Source organism: Glandiceps talaboti, chromosome 7, assembly GCF_964340395.1.
Source record: "Glandiceps talaboti chromosome 7, keGlaTala1.1, whole genome shotgun sequence".
Classification (NCBI taxonomy): domain Eukaryota; kingdom Metazoa; phylum Hemichordata; class Enteropneusta; family Spengelidae; genus Glandiceps; species Glandiceps talaboti.
The window spans coordinates 8,522,118-8,542,467 of NC_135555.1; the positions used below are offsets into that span (position 1 = coordinate 8,522,118).

Here is a 20,350-nt window from a genome sequence, read left to right on the forward strand (position 1 = left end):
TTCAAGATGACATCATTGGACTGTTAGCATACCACTAAAGAAGTCTATTGCTTGTCTGTTCTTAATCTAAGTAGTCTCTTGATTACACAAAAATACTACAAAACATTGAAACTCTTGATGCCATAGAGTATTAATAATCCACAGGCAGCCACCGAGTGCATGGCATCAAATATATATTTATATATATATTTTATATAACATGACTGAAATATCACAGCTATATGTTAACTTACTGTAAGTATAACCCTGCAATTTGTGGACAGGACTTGACCTCACACGGGACGGCTGACGAGTCTCGCTGTTGCTCCTTTGGTTATCTTCAACTGTGTGGGAATAGTAGATGTTGTCGATTGACAGTCCTTCCCAAAATGTACTCTATTGGTTGTTAAAAATACCACACATTCATAATTTCATAACTTGCAGTTATCATAAACATAGCTCATCTCGTTCTTCTTCTACAAATTTCTGGATGGCTTTGTAAACCTCAGCTGATCCCCATCTCTCTTGAAGTGCCGTGCATTCACTGTCATTGGTGAATTCTAACTTGCCTTTCAAATGACTACGAATTAAAGCTTTTGAGATCTGCAATCCCTACAAAATAAATACATAATGGATTGAAAATTAATTTTTTTGGAATAACTATGGACAGACTTAATGAGAGAAAATATGCAATGGTATATGAGAAATTCATATTCAATACCATTATTTAGCCTGCTCACACCTAGACTGGCATACTTTATGTCCAACAAAACTTAACTCATATCAATATCATATCAATGTTCAACTACAAAAAATGTCACTAGCATATGTATCACGTATAATTTATATCTATGCAAAGTATTCAATAGTTTTGCTACATTCCTTAGCTTGACAATGATTTGATTTTGTTTATTATGAAAATAGAATTTTGACACCTAATTTTTGGTGTGGGAATGACCTTATTACTGTGCAAATTACATGTAACATATCATTGCCTTAGATATGAGATCTGAAAGACCTTGGTGCCTGGAGGAGGAAGGTACGCCATTCAATTGGTTCTGAAACCTCCACAGTTTTTTTATTATTCTTTATTTTTAATGAAAATCATTATATTGTGAAATTTAACAGATTACAAAATGAGCTGATGTCTCTTACATTTCTTGTATAAATTAGATTAAACATTACTGAAATTTATAGGTATGTACACAACATGTACTCTGACAGTCTAATTGAGAATGTGTGTGTGTGTGTGTGTGTGTGTGTGTGAATGTGTGTGTGTGTGTCAACACTGCATCTGTGTATTATCCAGCAGATCAAAGATGAAAGATTCAAATACAACAAAGGCAAATTTGATTATTTGTATGACAATGAGTTTATTATTTATTATATACATACCTTTCCTGAGGCAGCAGCCATGTTTTGTAGTCTGGGTATGACTTCCTGCATAAAACTAGTTGGCCAGAATACCTGAGATACAAGACCCTTCTGACATGCTTCTAAAGCTGTAAGTTTCCTGCCAGCTAGTAACATTTCATTTGCCTAAAAACAGGTGAATACATGTTTTAGAGTTACATTCTATTAGTGCAAAAACAGGGGAACAACCGTTTTAGAGTTATATTGCATTGCTTTGGCTGGTGAACATATAAGCAAATGTGTTACGTTTGAAGATTTCATTGATTCAACAAAGCATGACTAGATATTATGCAAATGTTAAACAGCAAAAATACAAAGATAGATTCTCAAAAGAAACAGGCAAATGTTACTTATTTTATTTTCTACATTTTCTGTCATTTCAATTGTCCAAGATGAATATTGATATGATGACATATACTATATCATGTAACATGTGCATGATAAATATTGTCATCTCCTACAATGGGAATCTATTACACTGGACAGGATCCAGAACACTTGACTTTAATATCATTTTAAGCTATCATTTAAGATATGAATGACTACTGATGTACATTAATTGTGAGATAGGAAAAATGAAACTAATCTCTTCAACCTTAGCCTATGGTCTTTTGCATGTATTAAGTGAAGACAAGAATTAGACATTCACATTTGAGGGTACACAGCTTACAATTTTATCTCTTTTTTCTTTAAAGGATTTTTAACATTTTTAACATGAAAATCAAATTTGACATGGTGAAATTTTCTAATTTTACATTTAGAAGAAACCCTTGATAGATATTGTCCGATTTTTCTGCAAGATGTTGAACCTAACAAAAACAAGAATACATTTCTGTAGTTTCTAATGGCTAAAGAATTAAGTTCAATGAGACAAAAGTTAATAATAATACATACCATTGCAGGTCCCATAATGACAGGGAATGTGTATGAGGCACAGCCTTCAGGGGTCTGAGCTAACCTGGCATAGGGTGTGTGAAAACAAGCCTTGTCACTGGCATAGACTACATCACACAGAGGCAGTAATGATACACCCAAACCAACTGCTGGTCCATTCACTGCTGCTACAAGTAACTTGGGGAATTTAATCACTGCATCAATAAACTCCCTAGATGATATAAAGATAGAATTTTATATTATGTTTAACAATCCAAATCAGACATGTCATTCTTAAAAATGAGTGATAAACTTGTAAAAATAATATTGATCATAAATTTTTCATTAAATCAAATATATGATTCACAACTGCTATGTTCTATACCTAAACTTGGACATTTTTGTGACACAACCCTCACCCATGTCTGCAATTTCCATACAAAAGAATAACAATACCATACAATTTTTTTAATTGAAGTGCCTTACTTTAAAGCGTCAACCATGAGTAGAGCTGTCTTCCGTCTTTCTTCAGTAGGTTTACTTAAAAAGAAATTAAGATCAATCCCTGAGCAGAAGACACTTCCTGATCCACTAAGCATCACCACCTTACTGTCATCATAGGTGGCGTTATATAATGCATTTATTAGTTCCTTACACACCTGAAAGACAAAAATGAGTAATTAACATATATGGTAGTCAATAATAATTGCATTTTCTGTCTTTATGATTGGATTTTGTGGATGACTCACAATAGAAAAGGGGTTCGGAAAACACCAGTAATAGAAATGACAATACAAGCAAGTAGTAGTATACACTGGGAACTCTGTTCTTTATATGCACGCATGTTCCAACTTTTAACTGAAACTTACATCACACAAGAAATTTTGATTTGATCGTCTGCCTTATCATCGGGCTGCGTGCTGATTGGTTGATTATGTATGACGTATGACTATATAATGAGTTCATCAGAAAGGGCAACAATGTTAACAACAACAACGTATACACAAAATATGAATCAATAAATGTAATTCACGACATATTTGTTGACGATAGACTGAAAGATTGACATGTACCCACTCTCACTGAACACACTACAGTCATTGCTAACATCAACACATTATATGATCCCCAGTAAAGGTTGATTCAAATGTCACAACATGACATTTATCTACATTATTGCAGACACACAATTTATGATACAGTTGAAAAAACACAATAACGAGATATAAATAGACATCCTGTCCACACTTGCTATATTCCACTAGTAATTACAATTGCAACATGTCTAGATGGCTTCATGTTTTTTTGTGTCCATAATGAGTACATCTAAATGTACTCCACATGTGTTCAGACATCCTATTTGTTACCATTACACAATATGTGATCAAAACATTTACCATGATGTCAACTGTTAACGCATGATGGAAGTCCTGTCCACATGGTTGTTAACATAAAATTCTCATTATTTTCAAATGTTAGATAAGCAATCATCTTGGGATGTACATGATATCCTCTGTATTATTGTTCCAAAGCAAATGTCATATCAACAAAACACTTGTATGGCAGCCTGTTCGCATTACTGTTGTTACATATGTTCACTTTTTTTTAAGTCTACATAACCTTCAAATCTTACAAAATTGAATGGTTTTGACAATCTCTATAGGTTCTTAATACAGGCTAGTTTTCACATCGTGCACAAGAGTACCATCAGGTTAACACCACTCAGCTCTATGGGTCACTCGACCAATTCACCCTGTCCACAGACCACCAACAAACATACTCATATTTCATATGCACAAGTTATTTCAAGTGTTACTTCAACATAATATTTTGTATGACTAAAGATATGTCTACATTAGTGTTGCAAATATACTTTAAAATCTTAGACGTACTTGGATTTCAACTTAATGTCAGGTATCAAGTGCTCTTTAAATAGAGGGTCAACTTATTCTGTATATGAATGACCATCATGTCCACACTGTTGTTAACACATATCAACAATCAAACCAAGTCATAATCTCCATAAGCTGCAGAAAGTAATCTCTTTCCTTACCTGTGGGTTTATTGCATTCTTTGCTGCAGTATTTGTGAATAACCAAATTTGTGTATAACCTGGAGCCTTCTTGACTACTATTTCCTTGTATTTAAATACACTTTCACTCTGGCGAACACTATATCTCCTGAAAAGATATTGGTCATAATTATAATCATGTAAGCTTTACAACAGATGCCAAATTGGTACTACTACTCGTCAGATTTTTTAAAATATTGTTTAAAGTAGCCATATGGATAAGGATGTGATTTATTTGGGATTTTTTAATTATTAAGGCAATTTTACCATGACTTCCTACTTGAAAAATCACTGTGAAACAACATTGACTAAATCTGAGATTGTAACTCAAAACATTGCCAAAAGCTACAAAAATGTGTAATTGTGTGTACAATAACATTTTAGACATAATCACATTTACTATGATTTTGCAAGTTATTGAGTGACAAACAAGGACATATGTTGTTTCATATTGATTTTTCAAGTAGGAAGCCATGAGTAAATTGTTTTATAAATTAACAATATAAAATAAACATCAAATCCTCATCCATATGGCCACTGTAAAAGCTTCCACATACCTGTCCATAGGTTCATCGTCATTCAATTCTGATAGCTTCCTTTTTGTTGCTCTTTCAGGAAGATGTTTGCGAGGTGAAGAACCAAGTAAAGCTTTATAAGATACCAATGGTGACTCTGCCTTGTTGATTAATTTACTTGGTGCATGAAGTCCCTCAGCAGGTTTCTCACATTTCTCTTCCATAATTGGAGTTATCATTGGTGTTACTTTTATTGTACCATTGTCATTCTTTTCACCTGCATTTGTGATTTTATTGGCACTTGTACTATTTGTTGAAATCTGACTGGCAGTGTCTGTATAAGAAAAAAGACACAGAAATTAGTTTCCTCATGTTCAAGTTGGGATGCAGTCACTCAAAGCCATTTATTCAAGTGCACAATCATTCAAAAACAGAACTGTAGGGATCTTTTTTATACCATTGTTGACTTCCCAGACATATACTGGTACAATAATTTCAACAAACATAATATAGAATTCCTGAGAGAAATCAGAATTTCTTTCTTTTCATAACCTAACAAAACAAAGTAGTCAAAGAAAGAATGTATCTACTATGTAATTATGTTCAGAGTAGCTTATTTAGTATGGCACTTTCAATTGAAAAAATAGCATGCCTCTGACTACAAGATTTTGGTTACTTGATATACTAAGATATGATTGGTGAATGAAAACGTATTATTACATAAAGTGTCCTCTGCCCAAAAAAAGGTGAAAATCATGGCTGTTTTATGTAAGATTACTCCTTCAAAGAACCCAAGTCCTAACACTTCAGAAATAGCATAGGATAGATACTATGACTTCGAATGGACTGTAGAAGAAGCTGTTAGTATATGTTAAAGTTGATGAATGAATATTGGAAATTTCACCTTTACCTTTACATTGACCTTTCATTTTGACAGCAGCTGGTTTCCCATTCACAACATTCTTAGGTGGTTGTGCTTTAGATCCAGCAGGATGCTTTGTTACAGTCTTTACAGCATTACTATTTGTTGACCTTTTACCAGTACTATTGCCAGTATGCAAAATATGATCTGCTAATTGGTATCTTATATCGTCATCATCATCATCTGAGGTTAGAAAGTCCAAGTCACTGAGGTCTGATCCTGATGACAATGATTGACATTCATCAAGTCTTGGTTTTTTGCTCTTTGGTTGTGGTATTGAATTTGTCATAACTTTATTCTTTTGCTTGGCCTTGATGTCATTCAACTTAGGCTTGGAATGTTTAGATTTAGATTTGTCAACTTTTTTGTGTTTGTTGTTGGTTTTTTTCTTGTTTATTTTCATTTTGTTTTTCTTAAGCATGGCAGTTTTCTTGATTGTTGATTTAGTACTGTTCTTGTTTTTCTGAATTCTTTCATTGTATGCATCGACAAACTGCATACACTGGCGGAGATTTGTCACAGGTTCCCAGGTATCGTCATCACTGCCATAGTTTCTCCATTTAACAAGATACTCGATTTTTCCTTTTCTGTTTTTCCTTCTTGCTCGTATCGTCTCAACCTAACACACAAACAAACAATTAAACAATTTACACATGACATAATTTTTTTGGGGAAAAATATCCTGAAAAAAACATAAACAAATTTTTGATATGCATTATGTGGCACTGTGATTTTGGAATTCGTTATTAAACACAGCAATCTCCATTTAATAAAATATGGTGCAAATATAATGAAATGGAAAATTTCCAATATCATTTTCTGAATTGCTAAGAGGAAGCACACATCTGCTAAAGAACTTTATTCATAAAATACACCTTATTTGCATTAGAAGTGCAAAAATGTAATTCTGTGAAGTGAAATAAACCACACTGGGAACAGTTAATTCTTAAACTCAGTTGTTAAATAATATACATGCTCATAAATTGTAAATGAGGAAGTAGGTAAACACACAGTCCAACAGCTTAGGTGAACAGATCAATGTACAAATGAAATATGACCCTTCCTTAGATGAGGAAGACAATTTTTAAGATAACACATTTAATCTAACATTTGATGAGGAAGTGTACACTCCTTGGTTCCCGTTTCACCTAAAGCATTGTCAGGGAATGAGTACATCTACACATATATTGTAATTCTATTCAATCGCCCACCTGGATTATACGTTAAGCTACTCTGTTTCAGTTCGATCAATCACTCCTCAACTGCGATATATTCCATTCATTCAATCACTTAATTACAAATACCTAGAGACCAGCATTTATATTGTAACATACACTGTCATCTTGTATGCTGCTTTGTATAAACACATGTCTAATGAACATGAAGCACTATTTCATCATTATGTACATGTTACAGGAATTATTCACTAATCAAACAATGTGTTGACTTGTATGAACTATAGATACTGATTTATTAGTATCACTAAAAATTGATAGCCTAGGTGGTCAATTAGAACATTAACGTCATGCAAATCGTGACTCTCTTACTGCCATTGCTAATGAATGGCATAATTTTTTAGTTGAAAATGACAGAAACTGGGGTTTACTGCACGTCAATCCATAGTCAGGGATAGGGGATAACCAAATTTTGGTGGGTCACAAAAGTTGCTATGCCTCAGTGGTGAGTACAATTCGGCAGAGGGCACACTGATTACTATATAATTGGTGAATGAGTACTTTATAGTATGAGAAAGTCGCATAATACCTGACAAGCTGGTTTAGAAATGTATGAAATCTTATATTATAGTATTATATATACCAAGGCTGCAATATCATCTTTTATTGAGTATATTTTTACTGCAGATTCTAATTAATTTTAGCAAGTTTTCTTGTTATCGAATAACATGAATTATTTGATTTGATTTTGAGATATTAATGGATGATTTCCTGTGGCTGATTATTCAATTTGTATATTGTAGGACGACTAATTTAATCTAATTCAGCTGGTGATACAATGGACAAATGATACACTTGGGTATTATATATAATGTAATAAAGTAATATAATGTAAGTATAGTCTGTAGTTGATTATTTTGGGAGATATGTTAAACTCTCACAAGGCACATATATGGCAATTGATGGGTAAATTTATAGGAAATAAAACAAATGGCAATGAATAAAATTCATCACCTGTCTATTATCTCTTTGATGTTCATAAAGATTAGAACAATGGAACAGTTCATATAATATGTAGTGAACATACTGGTGGTTTTTTTTTTGCGTTTTGCAAGAAAAATGATCTACCCATATTTTTTCACATGAAATAAAAAACTACACAGGAATAGTAATCTACATGTATAAAGAAAGTGACATATGACTTAAGACAAGATGTTGGTCAAATAAATTAACCAATCTATTTCTCTCATGTCCAGTAACTGACATATGTTGGTAGTTATATACATGACAACCTTCACTACCTATTATACACTATTGTCAAAGTACTAACCGTGTCCTTCAATTGACCTCCTTCATTAATTAAGAATTCTGACCAGAAATCAGGGTCACAGGTCAACCACTCTGACCTCAATCCTTTTGTAGCTTATTGATTTCTCAATCAATCAATGTATTTGTTTACTCTGCCTTTAATGCAATATGCAAAAGGTTACTACCCCTATCCACTAAAATTACCATCCCTAACCACTGTTTCTTTAGTGATCTAAGTTAATATCATCATGATGAACATCTGTTTTAGGAATGAGGATAAAGTACATGTTGACATGAAATGTAATCATACAATAATTTAATCAGTAATCCTGTCAAGTTACAAACATATCTGTCACTTTGCGTACTCAATGGATGTACAGCACTGCACTATACAATAGGAACCACTTCAAAGATGTAACCCTTTTGTAACTCCACGTACACTGTATAGCTATCATTGTTTAGTATAATCCATACTATATAACTGTAATAACTTTGTAACTCAGCAAGTGTTCACATCAAGTTCAGAAATATCTTACAATCATCACAGGCACCCTAATACTGTTACAGCTATTATCTTGTACATGAACTTGACCTGAAATGGGTTATCTTGACACCAGCATTCAAAAATCGCAAAGGGCATTTTCAAGGGTAATAATTTAATTTGGCCAAATTAAAAAAAAAATGTGTTTCTGACAACCAAATGGACTCTAGTCTAGCCTCCAACCCTACATATTTTTGAAACATTTAAAACAAAAAGATAAGAAATTCTTTGTCTTCTTGACCTTCATGCATGTCTGTTTTCTTTCCCCAGCAATGTCTGTACATATATCATCAAACTATCAAGTAGAAAGGGAATTCTGACTGACATTTTGTTTGTTTTTGGGTTAAAACAATATTTTTCAAAAATAAACACAATTAAAAAAGATAAAAATAAAATAAAATTTTCTGAGACCATGTTATTGGAAACACAATTATTTTTTTTTCTTTGCCTTTTATTTGTTTTCACTTATGATTGTACAAACATTTTGGATCTGTGGGAAATTATTTCTGAAATTATTTAGTACATTCACTACTTTTGGTTTTGAAATATTTTAAGAGACAAAATAAACATGCCTTAATTAAATGAACAAATAGGTATTTTATTCAAATTACGCATTTCATTTATAGATAACTATTCAAACCTACACTACATATGCACAACAATTCATAATTTACAAAGGTTTACCAAGAAATGAACAACATGCATTTTACATTTAATTTTAATTAAAACAATTTTTAACCATAAACTGACAATGTGGTTAATTCAATGCAAAATGTGCATGTCTTTTTTAAAATTGCATTTTGATAATTAACACTCGCATCGAGAGCTCCGTTCGTTGTTGCACTTCCGAGTTAAAACAAGAAAGTTCTTTGATACATTGACAGCTGTTACCGAAAGATTTCATTGTTCACTAATCATCGATTTCTCATTGACATTTTATGCAATATTGCGCTTAAAAATGTTGGTGTTTTGAAAAGGTGCACAAACAATTTGTAATGAAGAAGTGATAACACAGTTACTTTTTTCCGGGTCACCAACACGCCCACGTACGTGGTGAAATGAAACTACAAATTTCATTGGCGTGTACGTGGTACGTTTAGCGCTGAAAATATTTATCGAGAATATAGAAAATAGTTATTAGCCGATGAGAATCAGAAAAAAATAAGACACCTGATAATTTTGCAATGTTAATATTGCCGAGAATAAATTTGATAATGTATTTAACATAGCATTCATAATGAGTAATTGATAGTACTACGAGCATAGCGTAGTGTACACGCACGTATGTTTTAATTTGCTTGTAGCATTGGATCGTAAATACGTAGGAATACTATGCAACCCGGCGTTTTCGTAACAGCATCGGGTGTTCACTGCTTGCACCGCTAAAATTGCCTAACTACATAATCGAATATCACAGCGTAATAGATGAAACATCTAGGTTTGTAACTATGTCATTACATCAAGAAATCAGAGATTATTTAGACACGAAAAATCCACTATAAATCTTACTTCGTAAACTTCGGTAGGAGCCGCCATTTTCCCTTCCTCTGGCATTGACAAAAATAACGCATGCGCACATTCAATGATCGGGGCGCACGCACGCGCAAGAAGAAAAAGATGGCTGCTTGCAGACGACTCGGGAGCTACTTGGTTGGATCAGTTTTTCCACAAAGTTACAGGTAGGAGTGATTGTACACATGGTATTTTCGAGCAGGTGACACAAAAATATGAAGGAATCACTTTTATCGTTATTCATGCCTGGGGATTCGTAGCTCGTACGAAATTTACATTTGCACATTGATGCCAGTGACAGTGCAGTGTGTACAGCAGCTGAGCTAACCATGGCATGGGTTACTAGGCATTGGTGTACTAGAGTATGGATGTAGTATCATGTACTAACTTTTGAGCATCCATGCAGCGTTCGTATTAACAATTTTCTTGACAACTTCCATAAACATCACCTGCTCATGAGGGATACAATATACCATTGCAGGAGTTATTTTAATTTCAGTTGACCCCGAGGATCAATCATCGGTGGGTCTATGCTGAAATCAATGCAGAAGATTTCTTAGTTTTGTGATCACTTCATCCATGGAGGTAGGTCCTCCCTACCTCCAGTGCTTCATCATTCATTGCTAGCAGTGTATATTGTTATGCAAAACCTTTGTTTTCATTTCATTTTGTTATGCTAAATCATTGTGGTTGAAAAAGTATTGAGAACAATCCATAAAATAAAACATGTACATGTACCCGCAGGGGCGTGTAATATTTCATAGATTGTTGTTTTCGTATTGCTTAGAATGTCGTTTTCTTAGGAAAATATCGTACGAATCTTGCTGCTACAAATGTATCAATCTCTATACTACGAAGAAATATTATGTATCATCTAGATGAATGTTATCAATTTAATCAAATAGTACATAGTCTGAGGACAGTCCGATAACCATTTAATGTTATAGCAACTAAGGTATTCAGTATGTGTTGTATCTTGATATGTATTGGTGTACATTGTAAATAGTTATTGCAACATCATCCAACAAAGGTAGGACTCTTGAGAATTTTGTCAAAACATTGCACCCACCTTTAATACTCCAAATGTAGTCAAAGATACATGACACACTGGTTCATTGGTCAGAAACTTTGTTTTAATCCTAGGTCACACCATTAGTGTTATCTTAATGACGATTACATGGGATCATTTTTTGACCAACTTTTGCTATAGCTCCATTTTTCACAGCAGGATTATAATCCTAATCTGGAATGGGCTTGAGAATATTTCAAAACCTAGTTTCATTGAACCACAGTTTACTGTGTCTAAATTTTAGTTGGACTGATCCAGGTTCATGTGGCAAACTCTAATGGCAATTACAAAGCAAGATTTAAGTAAATTAACTTTGCTTGATAAGTAATTATTTGTGTATCAAAAACATTACAACACAAAGAGATGTACAAATATTGAAGTTTTGTGCTGACAGGGATGTCAATAGCAACTAGGCCACAGAAGTGTCTCATCTAGTTTGGAATGTTCTAAAGTTTCAGTATTTTAAGACAAACAATCTATTATTATTATGATTATCAATCATTTGATAAGGCTTACTCCTAACCCTAACTTGCATCAGCTTTTGACCTCTTACTGGGGTCACATGTCTAAAAGGTCACATTTCCTTATTTGGGGTTCACCCTGTATGAAAAGACCTGTGTGGCCAATCAAGTTCAGGTACATGATACCAGTTTTCTTAAGAGTTTTTTTACAAAAAATAACTTAGTCATTTTTCAAACCATCTGTTGATAATAGTTTGTAAAAAGGATTGCTATAGCTATGTACAGAACCCCGATACAGAACCCTTTGCACATTGGTCAAAGTTGTACCATAATGTTGGACTTTGTACCAAACAACTGTCTTATCACAGAAAACAAATGCCTATTTGAAAGACCTGTACCAAGTATATATTTGGTCACAATTGTCCCATATTATTGGACCTTGTACCACTAGATAATAAGTACTGATGCAGAAAACAAGGATTCATGCATTGTTCAAAGTACAGAACTATATCATAGTATATGCTGACATGTTGTAATGACAAATACTGCAAAGATGGGAGTATAGATGAAAGATATATTTATTTTTATTGGCAAATAAACATATGTAATATTTTTGCAGAGTATAAAACAAAGTTAAAAACTTATTTCTTTTATGTCCTCTGAACAATTATGAACAATATTATATTTAGAAGGAACTTCATAGGCTAATTGGCTATATGACTAAAGTCAGTTTCTCAAAAAATTATTTCTTTTTGATTATGATTTCTTATTTGCATATTTTACAGACCTTGTAACAATCTTTCTTTGCAGAATAATCTTATTTTTTTTTATATTTTATTTTATTTTGAATTTGATGTTATGAAAATTTGTTCCTAACTGCTACATTTCTGAGTGACGTTTACATCATATGTTTTTGGTGTTTGTAGTTTACAAACATTTATGTGTCTGGTATTCATATGCATGATAAATGACACATTAAATCATATCACTACAGGTTGCAGTCTTTCAGACCTATTGTAACAAGTGTAAGAGCAATGGGTGCCATTGACACAGAATTCCAGGGTGCCAAAGACAAATTGAATACACTAACAGAAGATCCTGGAAATGAGGTTAAGTTGAAGATGTATGCCTTGTTTAAACAGGTACATGTGAATCAGTACTACTGAACATTATAATTAATAATAATAATTATTAATAATTAATAATTGAAGCCAAAGACCAAAGAAACTAAGCTCTGTAATTTGAAAAATGTAAGGGGTAGGGTGGGTCACCGTGGGTGGCATCTTCATTTGGTTGGACAAATAATCTTTTCACTGAAATATTGTTGTAGTCGTGAGTAAAAGTAGAATTTCACCTTGCGTAGGAAGACATGGAAAGGGGTAGATGACATTTTTGTGACATCATGAAAACATTGAAATAATTTAGCATCAGCATTGTTGGAGTTAAATAGATATGAAGCTCCTAACTTTGTATGTTTCACAGAACATCTCATTCCAGTGTACAACAGAACTCTTCTAACTTAGCCAGATTAGCCAATTTTCAAAACTCTTTTAGAAAGGAAATATGATGCAGGATTTGTGAAAATAACTTTTCTAGTTCCCCTTACAAATCAGCCTCATCTTCATTTCCTGATCTATAGCTATCGGTATTACAATGTAGAGAATTCCCCTATAGTGTTTTTAGTTTGTACAACTTCATGGTATTTCTTATATTTGTTTTATTCCAACAGGCTACTGTAGGCAAGTGCAATGCTCCCAAACCATCGGCATTCAATTTTGTTGGCAAAGCTAAATGGAATGCTTGGGATTCCCTGGGGTCATTGAGTCAGGTAGGAATACAAAAATAATAATTGTAATACAGTGGTGATAAATAATAAATAAGCAACTCAAGTTTAATAATATAAAACCATTTCATAGATTTACATTTCACTTTCTCATTGTCTTTTGGCATGTTGATTGTTATTGTTTCATTTGAATGGTAGAATGATTTCTAAACATAGATATAAATTGAATGAATGAATGAATGAATGAATGAATGACAGTGCATTAAAATGATGAAAGCATTATGAATATGATGAGAAAGAGGATATCATCTCATCTCATTTCTCTTTAGATTGAATATCAGGTTTATATCTTCTCTTTTCCCCAGGGCATATTTCAAGTTGTATGCTGTATTGTAGTGAATATATAGTCAGATAGAGGTTAAGTTAAATTAGGTTTTACAGAATTTACATCCAAATCTTTTATACTGTTATAATTCACTCTGTTCTTTGTGCCAAACTCTTCTGTATGTCATTGTAAAAGTTTAATGGTTATTTTAATGGTTTTGCTATCATTGTTTTTGTTATGAATTTACGTTTTGAAGTAGACACTAGAACTTCTCTTATAAAGAATTATAAAGCAACCTGGCATATATCATTATATTATATTGTAGAGTATTGTGTAATTTCTTTTTGTATTGTATCATATCATATCATATATCATATCATATCACATCACATCACATCACATTACATTGTATTCTATCACATATCTCTAAAATTTCAGCTGTGTTGGTGCTAAATATACATGTTAATTGCATGTTGTCTAGTGGTATAATGCAATTAAAAAAGAAAATATGTATATATGGAGTGAATGCATATTTTCTTTATCCAACAAAATATCGACATGAAAATATGTATAAAAAGCACCATCATTTTTTATTGATTGAAGAATTTTTGTGTAGTTAATAATGTAATCATGTAAAATTAAAACTTATGTTTATAACAGTAATTGCTTCAAATAAAGGATGATGCAAACTGATAATGTATTGATCTTTCATATTATGATATAAAAAATAAGCTATACTACATTTTTCTAGAAATATAAATAGATGAGTTACTTGTTATGTGAAGCTGGGAAATATTTTGGTAAATGTTTTGTCAAACTGTTTTTACATGGCATTTTCTTCCCCTGTTATTAGTCAAAATCAGAAATAGTAGGTTTATAATTATAATACATCATTTTCATATAGCTCTTCACTGATTTGCTTTGACTATATCATGTAGTATGGACTATTGATCTATATTGACGTCTCACTTTGCATATAGTGGCACTAGTCATGTTCTGTTTTCCCTAGGGCAGTATTCATGTAGCACGAAGGTCTTATTGGGGATTTGCTTTGACTATAGAAGGAATATGTGTCCGAGGATGTGATGTGTTATAAGACACTTATTGCCTGGCCTTATTCAGGCATAAACTTAGTCTCAGGGAAATAGTTGCTACAATAAGTGTATAATAATTGGTGATTTTGCCGTTCTTAATCACTTTATAGGATGATGCTAAAAAACAGTATGTTGGCATAGTTAATGATCTACTTCAAGAGGAGGCAGCACACAGTGGAGATTCAGCAGCTTCTGGAGAATATAAAACATTGAAAGTGACTGTAGAAGATGGTGTATGTACAATTTTACTGAATAGACCAACCAAGAAGAATGCTATCACTGTTCAAGTAAGTCATTTCTGTATAGGCATACATAGTAGGTGTCATGTTTTGTGTTTAAAAGTTTAAGCAGACCATAAGTAGATCATACTGCATGTTGTCTATCCAGTATGTATACACATCAAAAGCAGACAAGAAAAGAAGACCACCCTATTGCTGATATGCAAAGTGGATTGTGATAAAATAACACCTAGGTGACTTTGAAAATCATGTAAAGAAGTTCAACCATTTTGAGGATTTTCTGCAAGGGATTATTGGGAAAACTGTTGTGGTGACATCATTAATACACCCTAATCACTTTGTCTTGACACCATACAAGAAAAGTACATGATGTATATATCAAAACTTTGACATCACTGTATACATGACACTTTGCCTTTCTGCATGTTTTGACTATAGTATTAATTTTTGCTTACACTTTTTAATCCCTGATGGGCAAAGCCGAGGGGGACTACTATGTTGGTTCAGTCCATGTGTCCATGACCACTTGTATCTCTGAAATGCATGCCCCAATCTCAACCAAACTTGGCACAAATGTCAGATATTATAGTCTGCATAAGAACATCACTTTGATTCTTGACCTATGTGGCCATATTTGTTATAAAATTCACATTTTGCACACTAACTCTAGAAGCTTGATTGATCATTTAAATAGGTTGAATCGTTTTTATCCACCAAATACTATAAAGAATTTTAAAAGTATGTGCATTTCAAAGAAGAAGTTACTAGGATAGACACCTCATTTGAATGTCTACACTCATGTTATCCGTGACAAGCTTTCTAAAGAGAACTTGACCTGTATGTTCAAGGTCAAATGGCAAAAAATGTACAAGTGTTTGTGTTCACCTCTGACATGCATGGGTAGATTTCAACCAAACCTACCATAAATGTCAAATAAAGTAGTCCACATAAAACATTACAGTAACTGTAATACTACCTTTGCAGTTACATGCCACATGGTGACCATGTTTATTGTAAAAAATTTGTTTGCCCTCAAACTCTGGAAGTTTAATAACTACAGAACTCATTTGAGTGTCTCCACCATGTTATTCATGATGAGCTTTCTACTGATCTTGAACTTTATGTTAAAGGTCAAATGACTCAAAATGTTCAAAATATTCTTGTATACAAATTACCTCTGACATGCAAGGACTGGTTTCAACCAAACCTGGCACAACTATCAGATTATGTCCAATTATGTGCATCACTTTATTTCATGATCTTCACAATAACATAGTCGTACAAATTCAGATTATGCATAAGTTGAAACGTTAGAGGGTATGTCTATGACAATCTGTGGATGTTTTGTTAATATTTCAGATGTATGAAGAAGTAACAGATGCATTGAAAGCTGCAGGTGAAGATTCCAAGGTTGTGGTAGCTGTTATAACAGGTATGTTTAGTTTTAAATGATCTACACTTTGCGGTAGTTGTGTAGCACTCTGTGATCAGATGTCTACAAAACAGCTGACATCACTGAGAGAGAATTGTTGATTGTCAACTATTAAAATGATGAAACTTAAAATATTTGTCAACAGAGTTTCTACACAAGATACCTAAATAAGTAGAAATCATGGATATAAAACTCCTAACTGTGATATTGTGTTTTTATCATATTTGTTTAGGTGCTGGTGACTTCTACTGCTCTGGTAATGACCTAAGTAACTTTGCCTCCATACCAATGGATAAACTACATGAATTTGCTGTGGATGGAGCCAAACTCCTTGAGTAAGAGAACTCTCTTATGTTTTAAGTTTCAACCAAAAACTACATGTACAATAGGTATATATATATAGGTAAATTCTGATCCTCTCCTATTTACACAGCCTCTAAAATCAGATCATTGTTGTCCACGTAATATATTGAGTACATGTTGATGTCTATGATTGGTTGAGAGTCAATATCATCAAACTTGTATGGTAATGTCTCCCAGAGTTTATCAAGTCAAAAGACTGAATACTATTGATGCTGAAACTACAGCCTGTTAACAAGAGACAATAAACTTGGGTTTTTGAGATTTTCTATCGGATTGGTTAGAATCAAAGTGATCATAGCCACATTTAATAGATGTGCTAATAGTCTGATGAATATCTGAACACTGAAGAACGAACTGAAGAGAAGTCTGTTCAAACAGGCATTCAGTTTGGATTTACCTTTGTAAGTGCTATTGAACAAATCTAGTGTTTTGGAAACTGGCACATTATAAATCATTTTTGATAGTGTTAGATTGATATGAATATAATTTACTATTAGTGAATGGAGCAAAATGTCATCATAGATTCTGAAGTAAAAATAAATCACTAGTGTAAAATTTTTATCAAGTACTATTTCACGCTTTTGTCGTCATTTTTTTTGCACCCCAGTACTTGTATGTATGGTGACTGTCATAATTTGTGCGTTATTCTCACACAGGTATTTTATGTTAGGTTTCATTTTATTGAATATTTGCTAATTTTTTTGATTGTTCCCACACAGGCGTTTTGTATCAGCCTTCATCGACTATCCCAAGCCTCTGATTGGTGCTGTGAATGGTCCAGCCATAGGAGTTGCTGTCAGTACACTTGCACTGTTTGATGTTGTCTATTGTACAGATAAGGTAAGGTATATCATGTGACAAACTATTCAAAGAGCTAATACCATGAACCTTATAAATTAGGTTATTTAGTATTATGAGAAACAATTAAGAATTCCTTGCTAAAGTCTTTGGAATGATAATCCGGTAGTAAGTTCATGCCATTCCTAAAACAAGTTGATCCTCTTTCTCACAACTTGTACTTTAATAGTTGTGTACAAACAAATACCCCTAGGGAGAAAGAGGATAACTTAGAGTGCTAAACATTTCATTTCTCAACATGACTACAATTCAATACTTTGATATTCAATACAGGTACTTTGAAAAATTCATGCAAATCATTTGGGCATAAAGATGTTACTGTGTGCAGAATCAAATTCAATTTGATGAGTCATTACTTTATTATTGTTTCATTGTTGTTAACTTTTAATTTTGATGGTAATCTGTTAAATCCAATTTATAATAATTATGTCAGTGTGCTTATTATGCCTTTTATCTTAATATAATTGATAGAACTGCATTTTATGGGCGTGATTGTACTGTTTGCCATTTCTGAGTGCATGCAAATCAATGGTCTTATTTTGACCTTATTGTGTGTGTTTTGTACTCACTGTCAACTTTCCATAACCCAGTCGCTTTCTAGGACAAAACTTAAATGATTTTTATCCACATATTGATAAGTAATGTAATCTATTTATTTGTATTGGAAGGCCACTTTCCAAACTCCATTCACAGCTCTAGGACAAAGTCCAGAAGGTTGTTCATCTTTCCTGTTCCCAAGAATTATGGGACAAGGCAAGGTAAGCAGTCGTTGGGTTTCATGCAGATCTGACCTTGAAATCTAATCTCCATGAATTATATTTTCTGTTTAGTCTTAATACCCAAATACATACATCAGATATTATGACCAAAAGAAAACAATTTTTTTATCATAAATCCAATCTTATGAAATTGTTGTCTAGCAGTCTAGACTTGTTCAAGTATTTTTCATATTTTATTTGAATAATTTTTTTTAAACACAAGTTTGTTCTTTTATGTGTCATAATGATCTGAGTCACAGTGAGTGATTGTGAAACATTGGGGTGAACAAGTATAGTCCTTGAGAGACTACTAGTAACGCCAGTAACTGGGACGTGAAAAAATAAGAAATTTCAAAGTTCACATTTTTCTTTGCAAAACTAATGAATAACAAACTCAAAACGATTGAAGATTGTGAGACAAAAAAAAATATGCCAAGGGACTGGTGCCAGTCTACTAACAGTTACAAATTGATATGTAACCAGTTTTATGTCTTTCTCAGGCTAATGAAATGCTCCTATTTGGCAAAAAGCTGACTGCTCATGAGGCATGTGAGAGAGGTTTAGTAGCTGAAGTCTTCCCAGATAGCCAGTTTCAGACAGAAGTACAGAAAAAGATCAAAGAATATGCAGCTCTACCAAAGAATGTAAGTATGCATTACAGTTATTGAAATTGTTGAAATATATCAAGGGCTGGGGCTGGGGAAGGGGTATTTATGTCTTTTATTTAGAAAGTCCACTGAGAAGTGCTGCTAGAATACTCGTATATGCATCCGTACCAAACATTATAAACCATACCATTCCAAACATTATAAATCTAAGATAAATATATCTCTTTTTAGACAAAACATGAACAATTGATAACCCCTAAGCCTTTTTCCAAATTGAAGTACCCGGTAGTCTTTGTACAGCAAATTAAACGGCTCAAATAACTAAGCAATATGATATGATACAGTACCAACATTCCAAGAATGGATGATCTATATGAGAAGGGAGTTATACTGCAAGTGTTTTTCATCAGTAATGTGTAATGCACAGGCAAGATCAATGTTTTGTTAACCGGAAAAATTCTTGGCTTGATCATTCGTATTCATCAACCTATATGTAAGCTCTGTGATATTGAACAAAAAAAGTGTTTGTGACAAACCAGCTATACTAGTATTTCTGTTTTATGCTTTAATACATGTATTTAACCTATCTGGTTCACTTGCAGTCTTTGAAGTTTTCCAAGAATTTGGTCCGTGGTGTTGACAAAGACATTCTACACAAGGTGAATGATCAGGAGTGTGAACTACTGATAGAGAGGTGGACGTCTGATGAATGTGCCCAAGCTGTTATGAATTTCTTTTCCAGAAAAGCCAAGTTGTAAGAAGGAACTACAAATAACTGATATACCTGTATGATAATGATATGGTCCAACTTCAGTCTGCAGTATAAACTTTGTTACTGTATTAAATGATCAGGGTTCATTCAAAAAATATGATGCCAGCAATGCAACTACAATTCTCATCACTTTTTTGGTTTGAAATTAAAGGAGAATAAGGGTGAGACTAGTTTTATCGTTGCTGTATTAGACACTGTACATTACTGTACGGATACTATTAGACACTGTACGTTACTGTACGGATACTATTAGACACTGTACGTTACTGTACGGGTACT

General features: G+C 33.1%; 2 protein-coding genes across 2 annotated transcripts; one reads left to right on the forward strand and one right to left on the reverse strand.

Annotated features, from left to right (window-relative positions):
• Window positions 1-426: 426 nt before the first annotated feature.
• Window positions 427-10,351, reverse strand: LOC144437853 (chromodomain Y-like protein 2). The gene is made up of 8 exons (XM_078126883.1): window positions 10,307-10,351; window positions 5,756-6,392; window positions 4,894-5,185; window positions 4,319-4,445; window positions 2,752-2,924; window positions 2,287-2,497; window positions 1,375-1,518; window positions 427-591 (listed from the first exon to the last, which is right to left on the reverse strand). The coding sequence occupies exons 1-8, from the start codon at window positions 10,349-10,351 to the stop codon at window positions 427-429; spliced, it is 1,794 nt and encodes a 597-aa protein (XP_077983009.1).
• A 73-nt stretch (window positions 10,352-10,424) lies between these two features.
• On the forward strand, window positions 10,425-20,158 carry LOC144437804 (enoyl-CoA delta isomerase 2-like). The gene is made up of 10 exons (XM_078126829.1): window positions 10,425-10,476; window positions 12,834-12,981; window positions 13,569-13,667; window positions 15,152-15,328; window positions 16,640-16,712; window positions 16,945-17,047; window positions 17,795-17,915; window positions 18,602-18,691; window positions 19,192-19,335; window positions 19,902-20,158. The coding sequence occupies exons 2-10, from the start codon at window positions 12,874-12,876 to the stop codon at window positions 20,055-20,057; spliced, it is 1,071 nt and encodes a 356-aa protein (XP_077982955.1). The 5' UTR covers window positions 10,425-10,476; window positions 12,834-12,873; the 3' UTR covers window positions 20,058-20,158.
• The last annotated feature ends 192 nt before the right edge of the window (window positions 20,159-20,350 follow it).

What these genes read in the sequence shown, in the direction of transcription:
- LOC144437853 (XM_078126883.1), bottom strand. Translation starts at nt 10,351, where the DNA reads ATGCCAGAGGAAGGGAAAATGGCGGCTCCTACCGAAGTTTACGAA. An exon ending in CTCCTACCGAAGTTTACGAA is followed by an intron (nt 6,393 to 10,306) that starts GTAAGATTTATA and finishes TTTGTGTGTTAG; the next exon opens with GTTGAGACGATACGAGCAAG. An exon ending in GACGATGAACCTATGGACAG is followed by an intron (nt 4,446 to 4,893) that starts GTATGTGGAAGC and finishes ATATCTTTTCAG; the next exon opens with GAGATATAGTGTTCGCCAGA.
- LOC144437804 (XM_078126829.1), top strand. Translation starts at nt 12,874, where the DNA reads ATGGGTGCCATTGACACAGAATTCCAGGGTGCCAAAGACAAATTGAAT. An exon ending in GATGGAGCCAAACTCCTTGA is followed by an intron (nt 17,048 to 17,794) that starts GTAAGAGAACTC and finishes GTTCCCACACAG; the next exon opens with GCGTTTTGTATCAGCCTTCA. An exon ending in GAATTATGGGACAAGGCAAG is followed by an intron (nt 18,692 to 19,191) that starts GTAAGCAGTCGT and finishes TGTCTTTCTCAG; the next exon opens with GCTAATGAAATGCTCCTATT.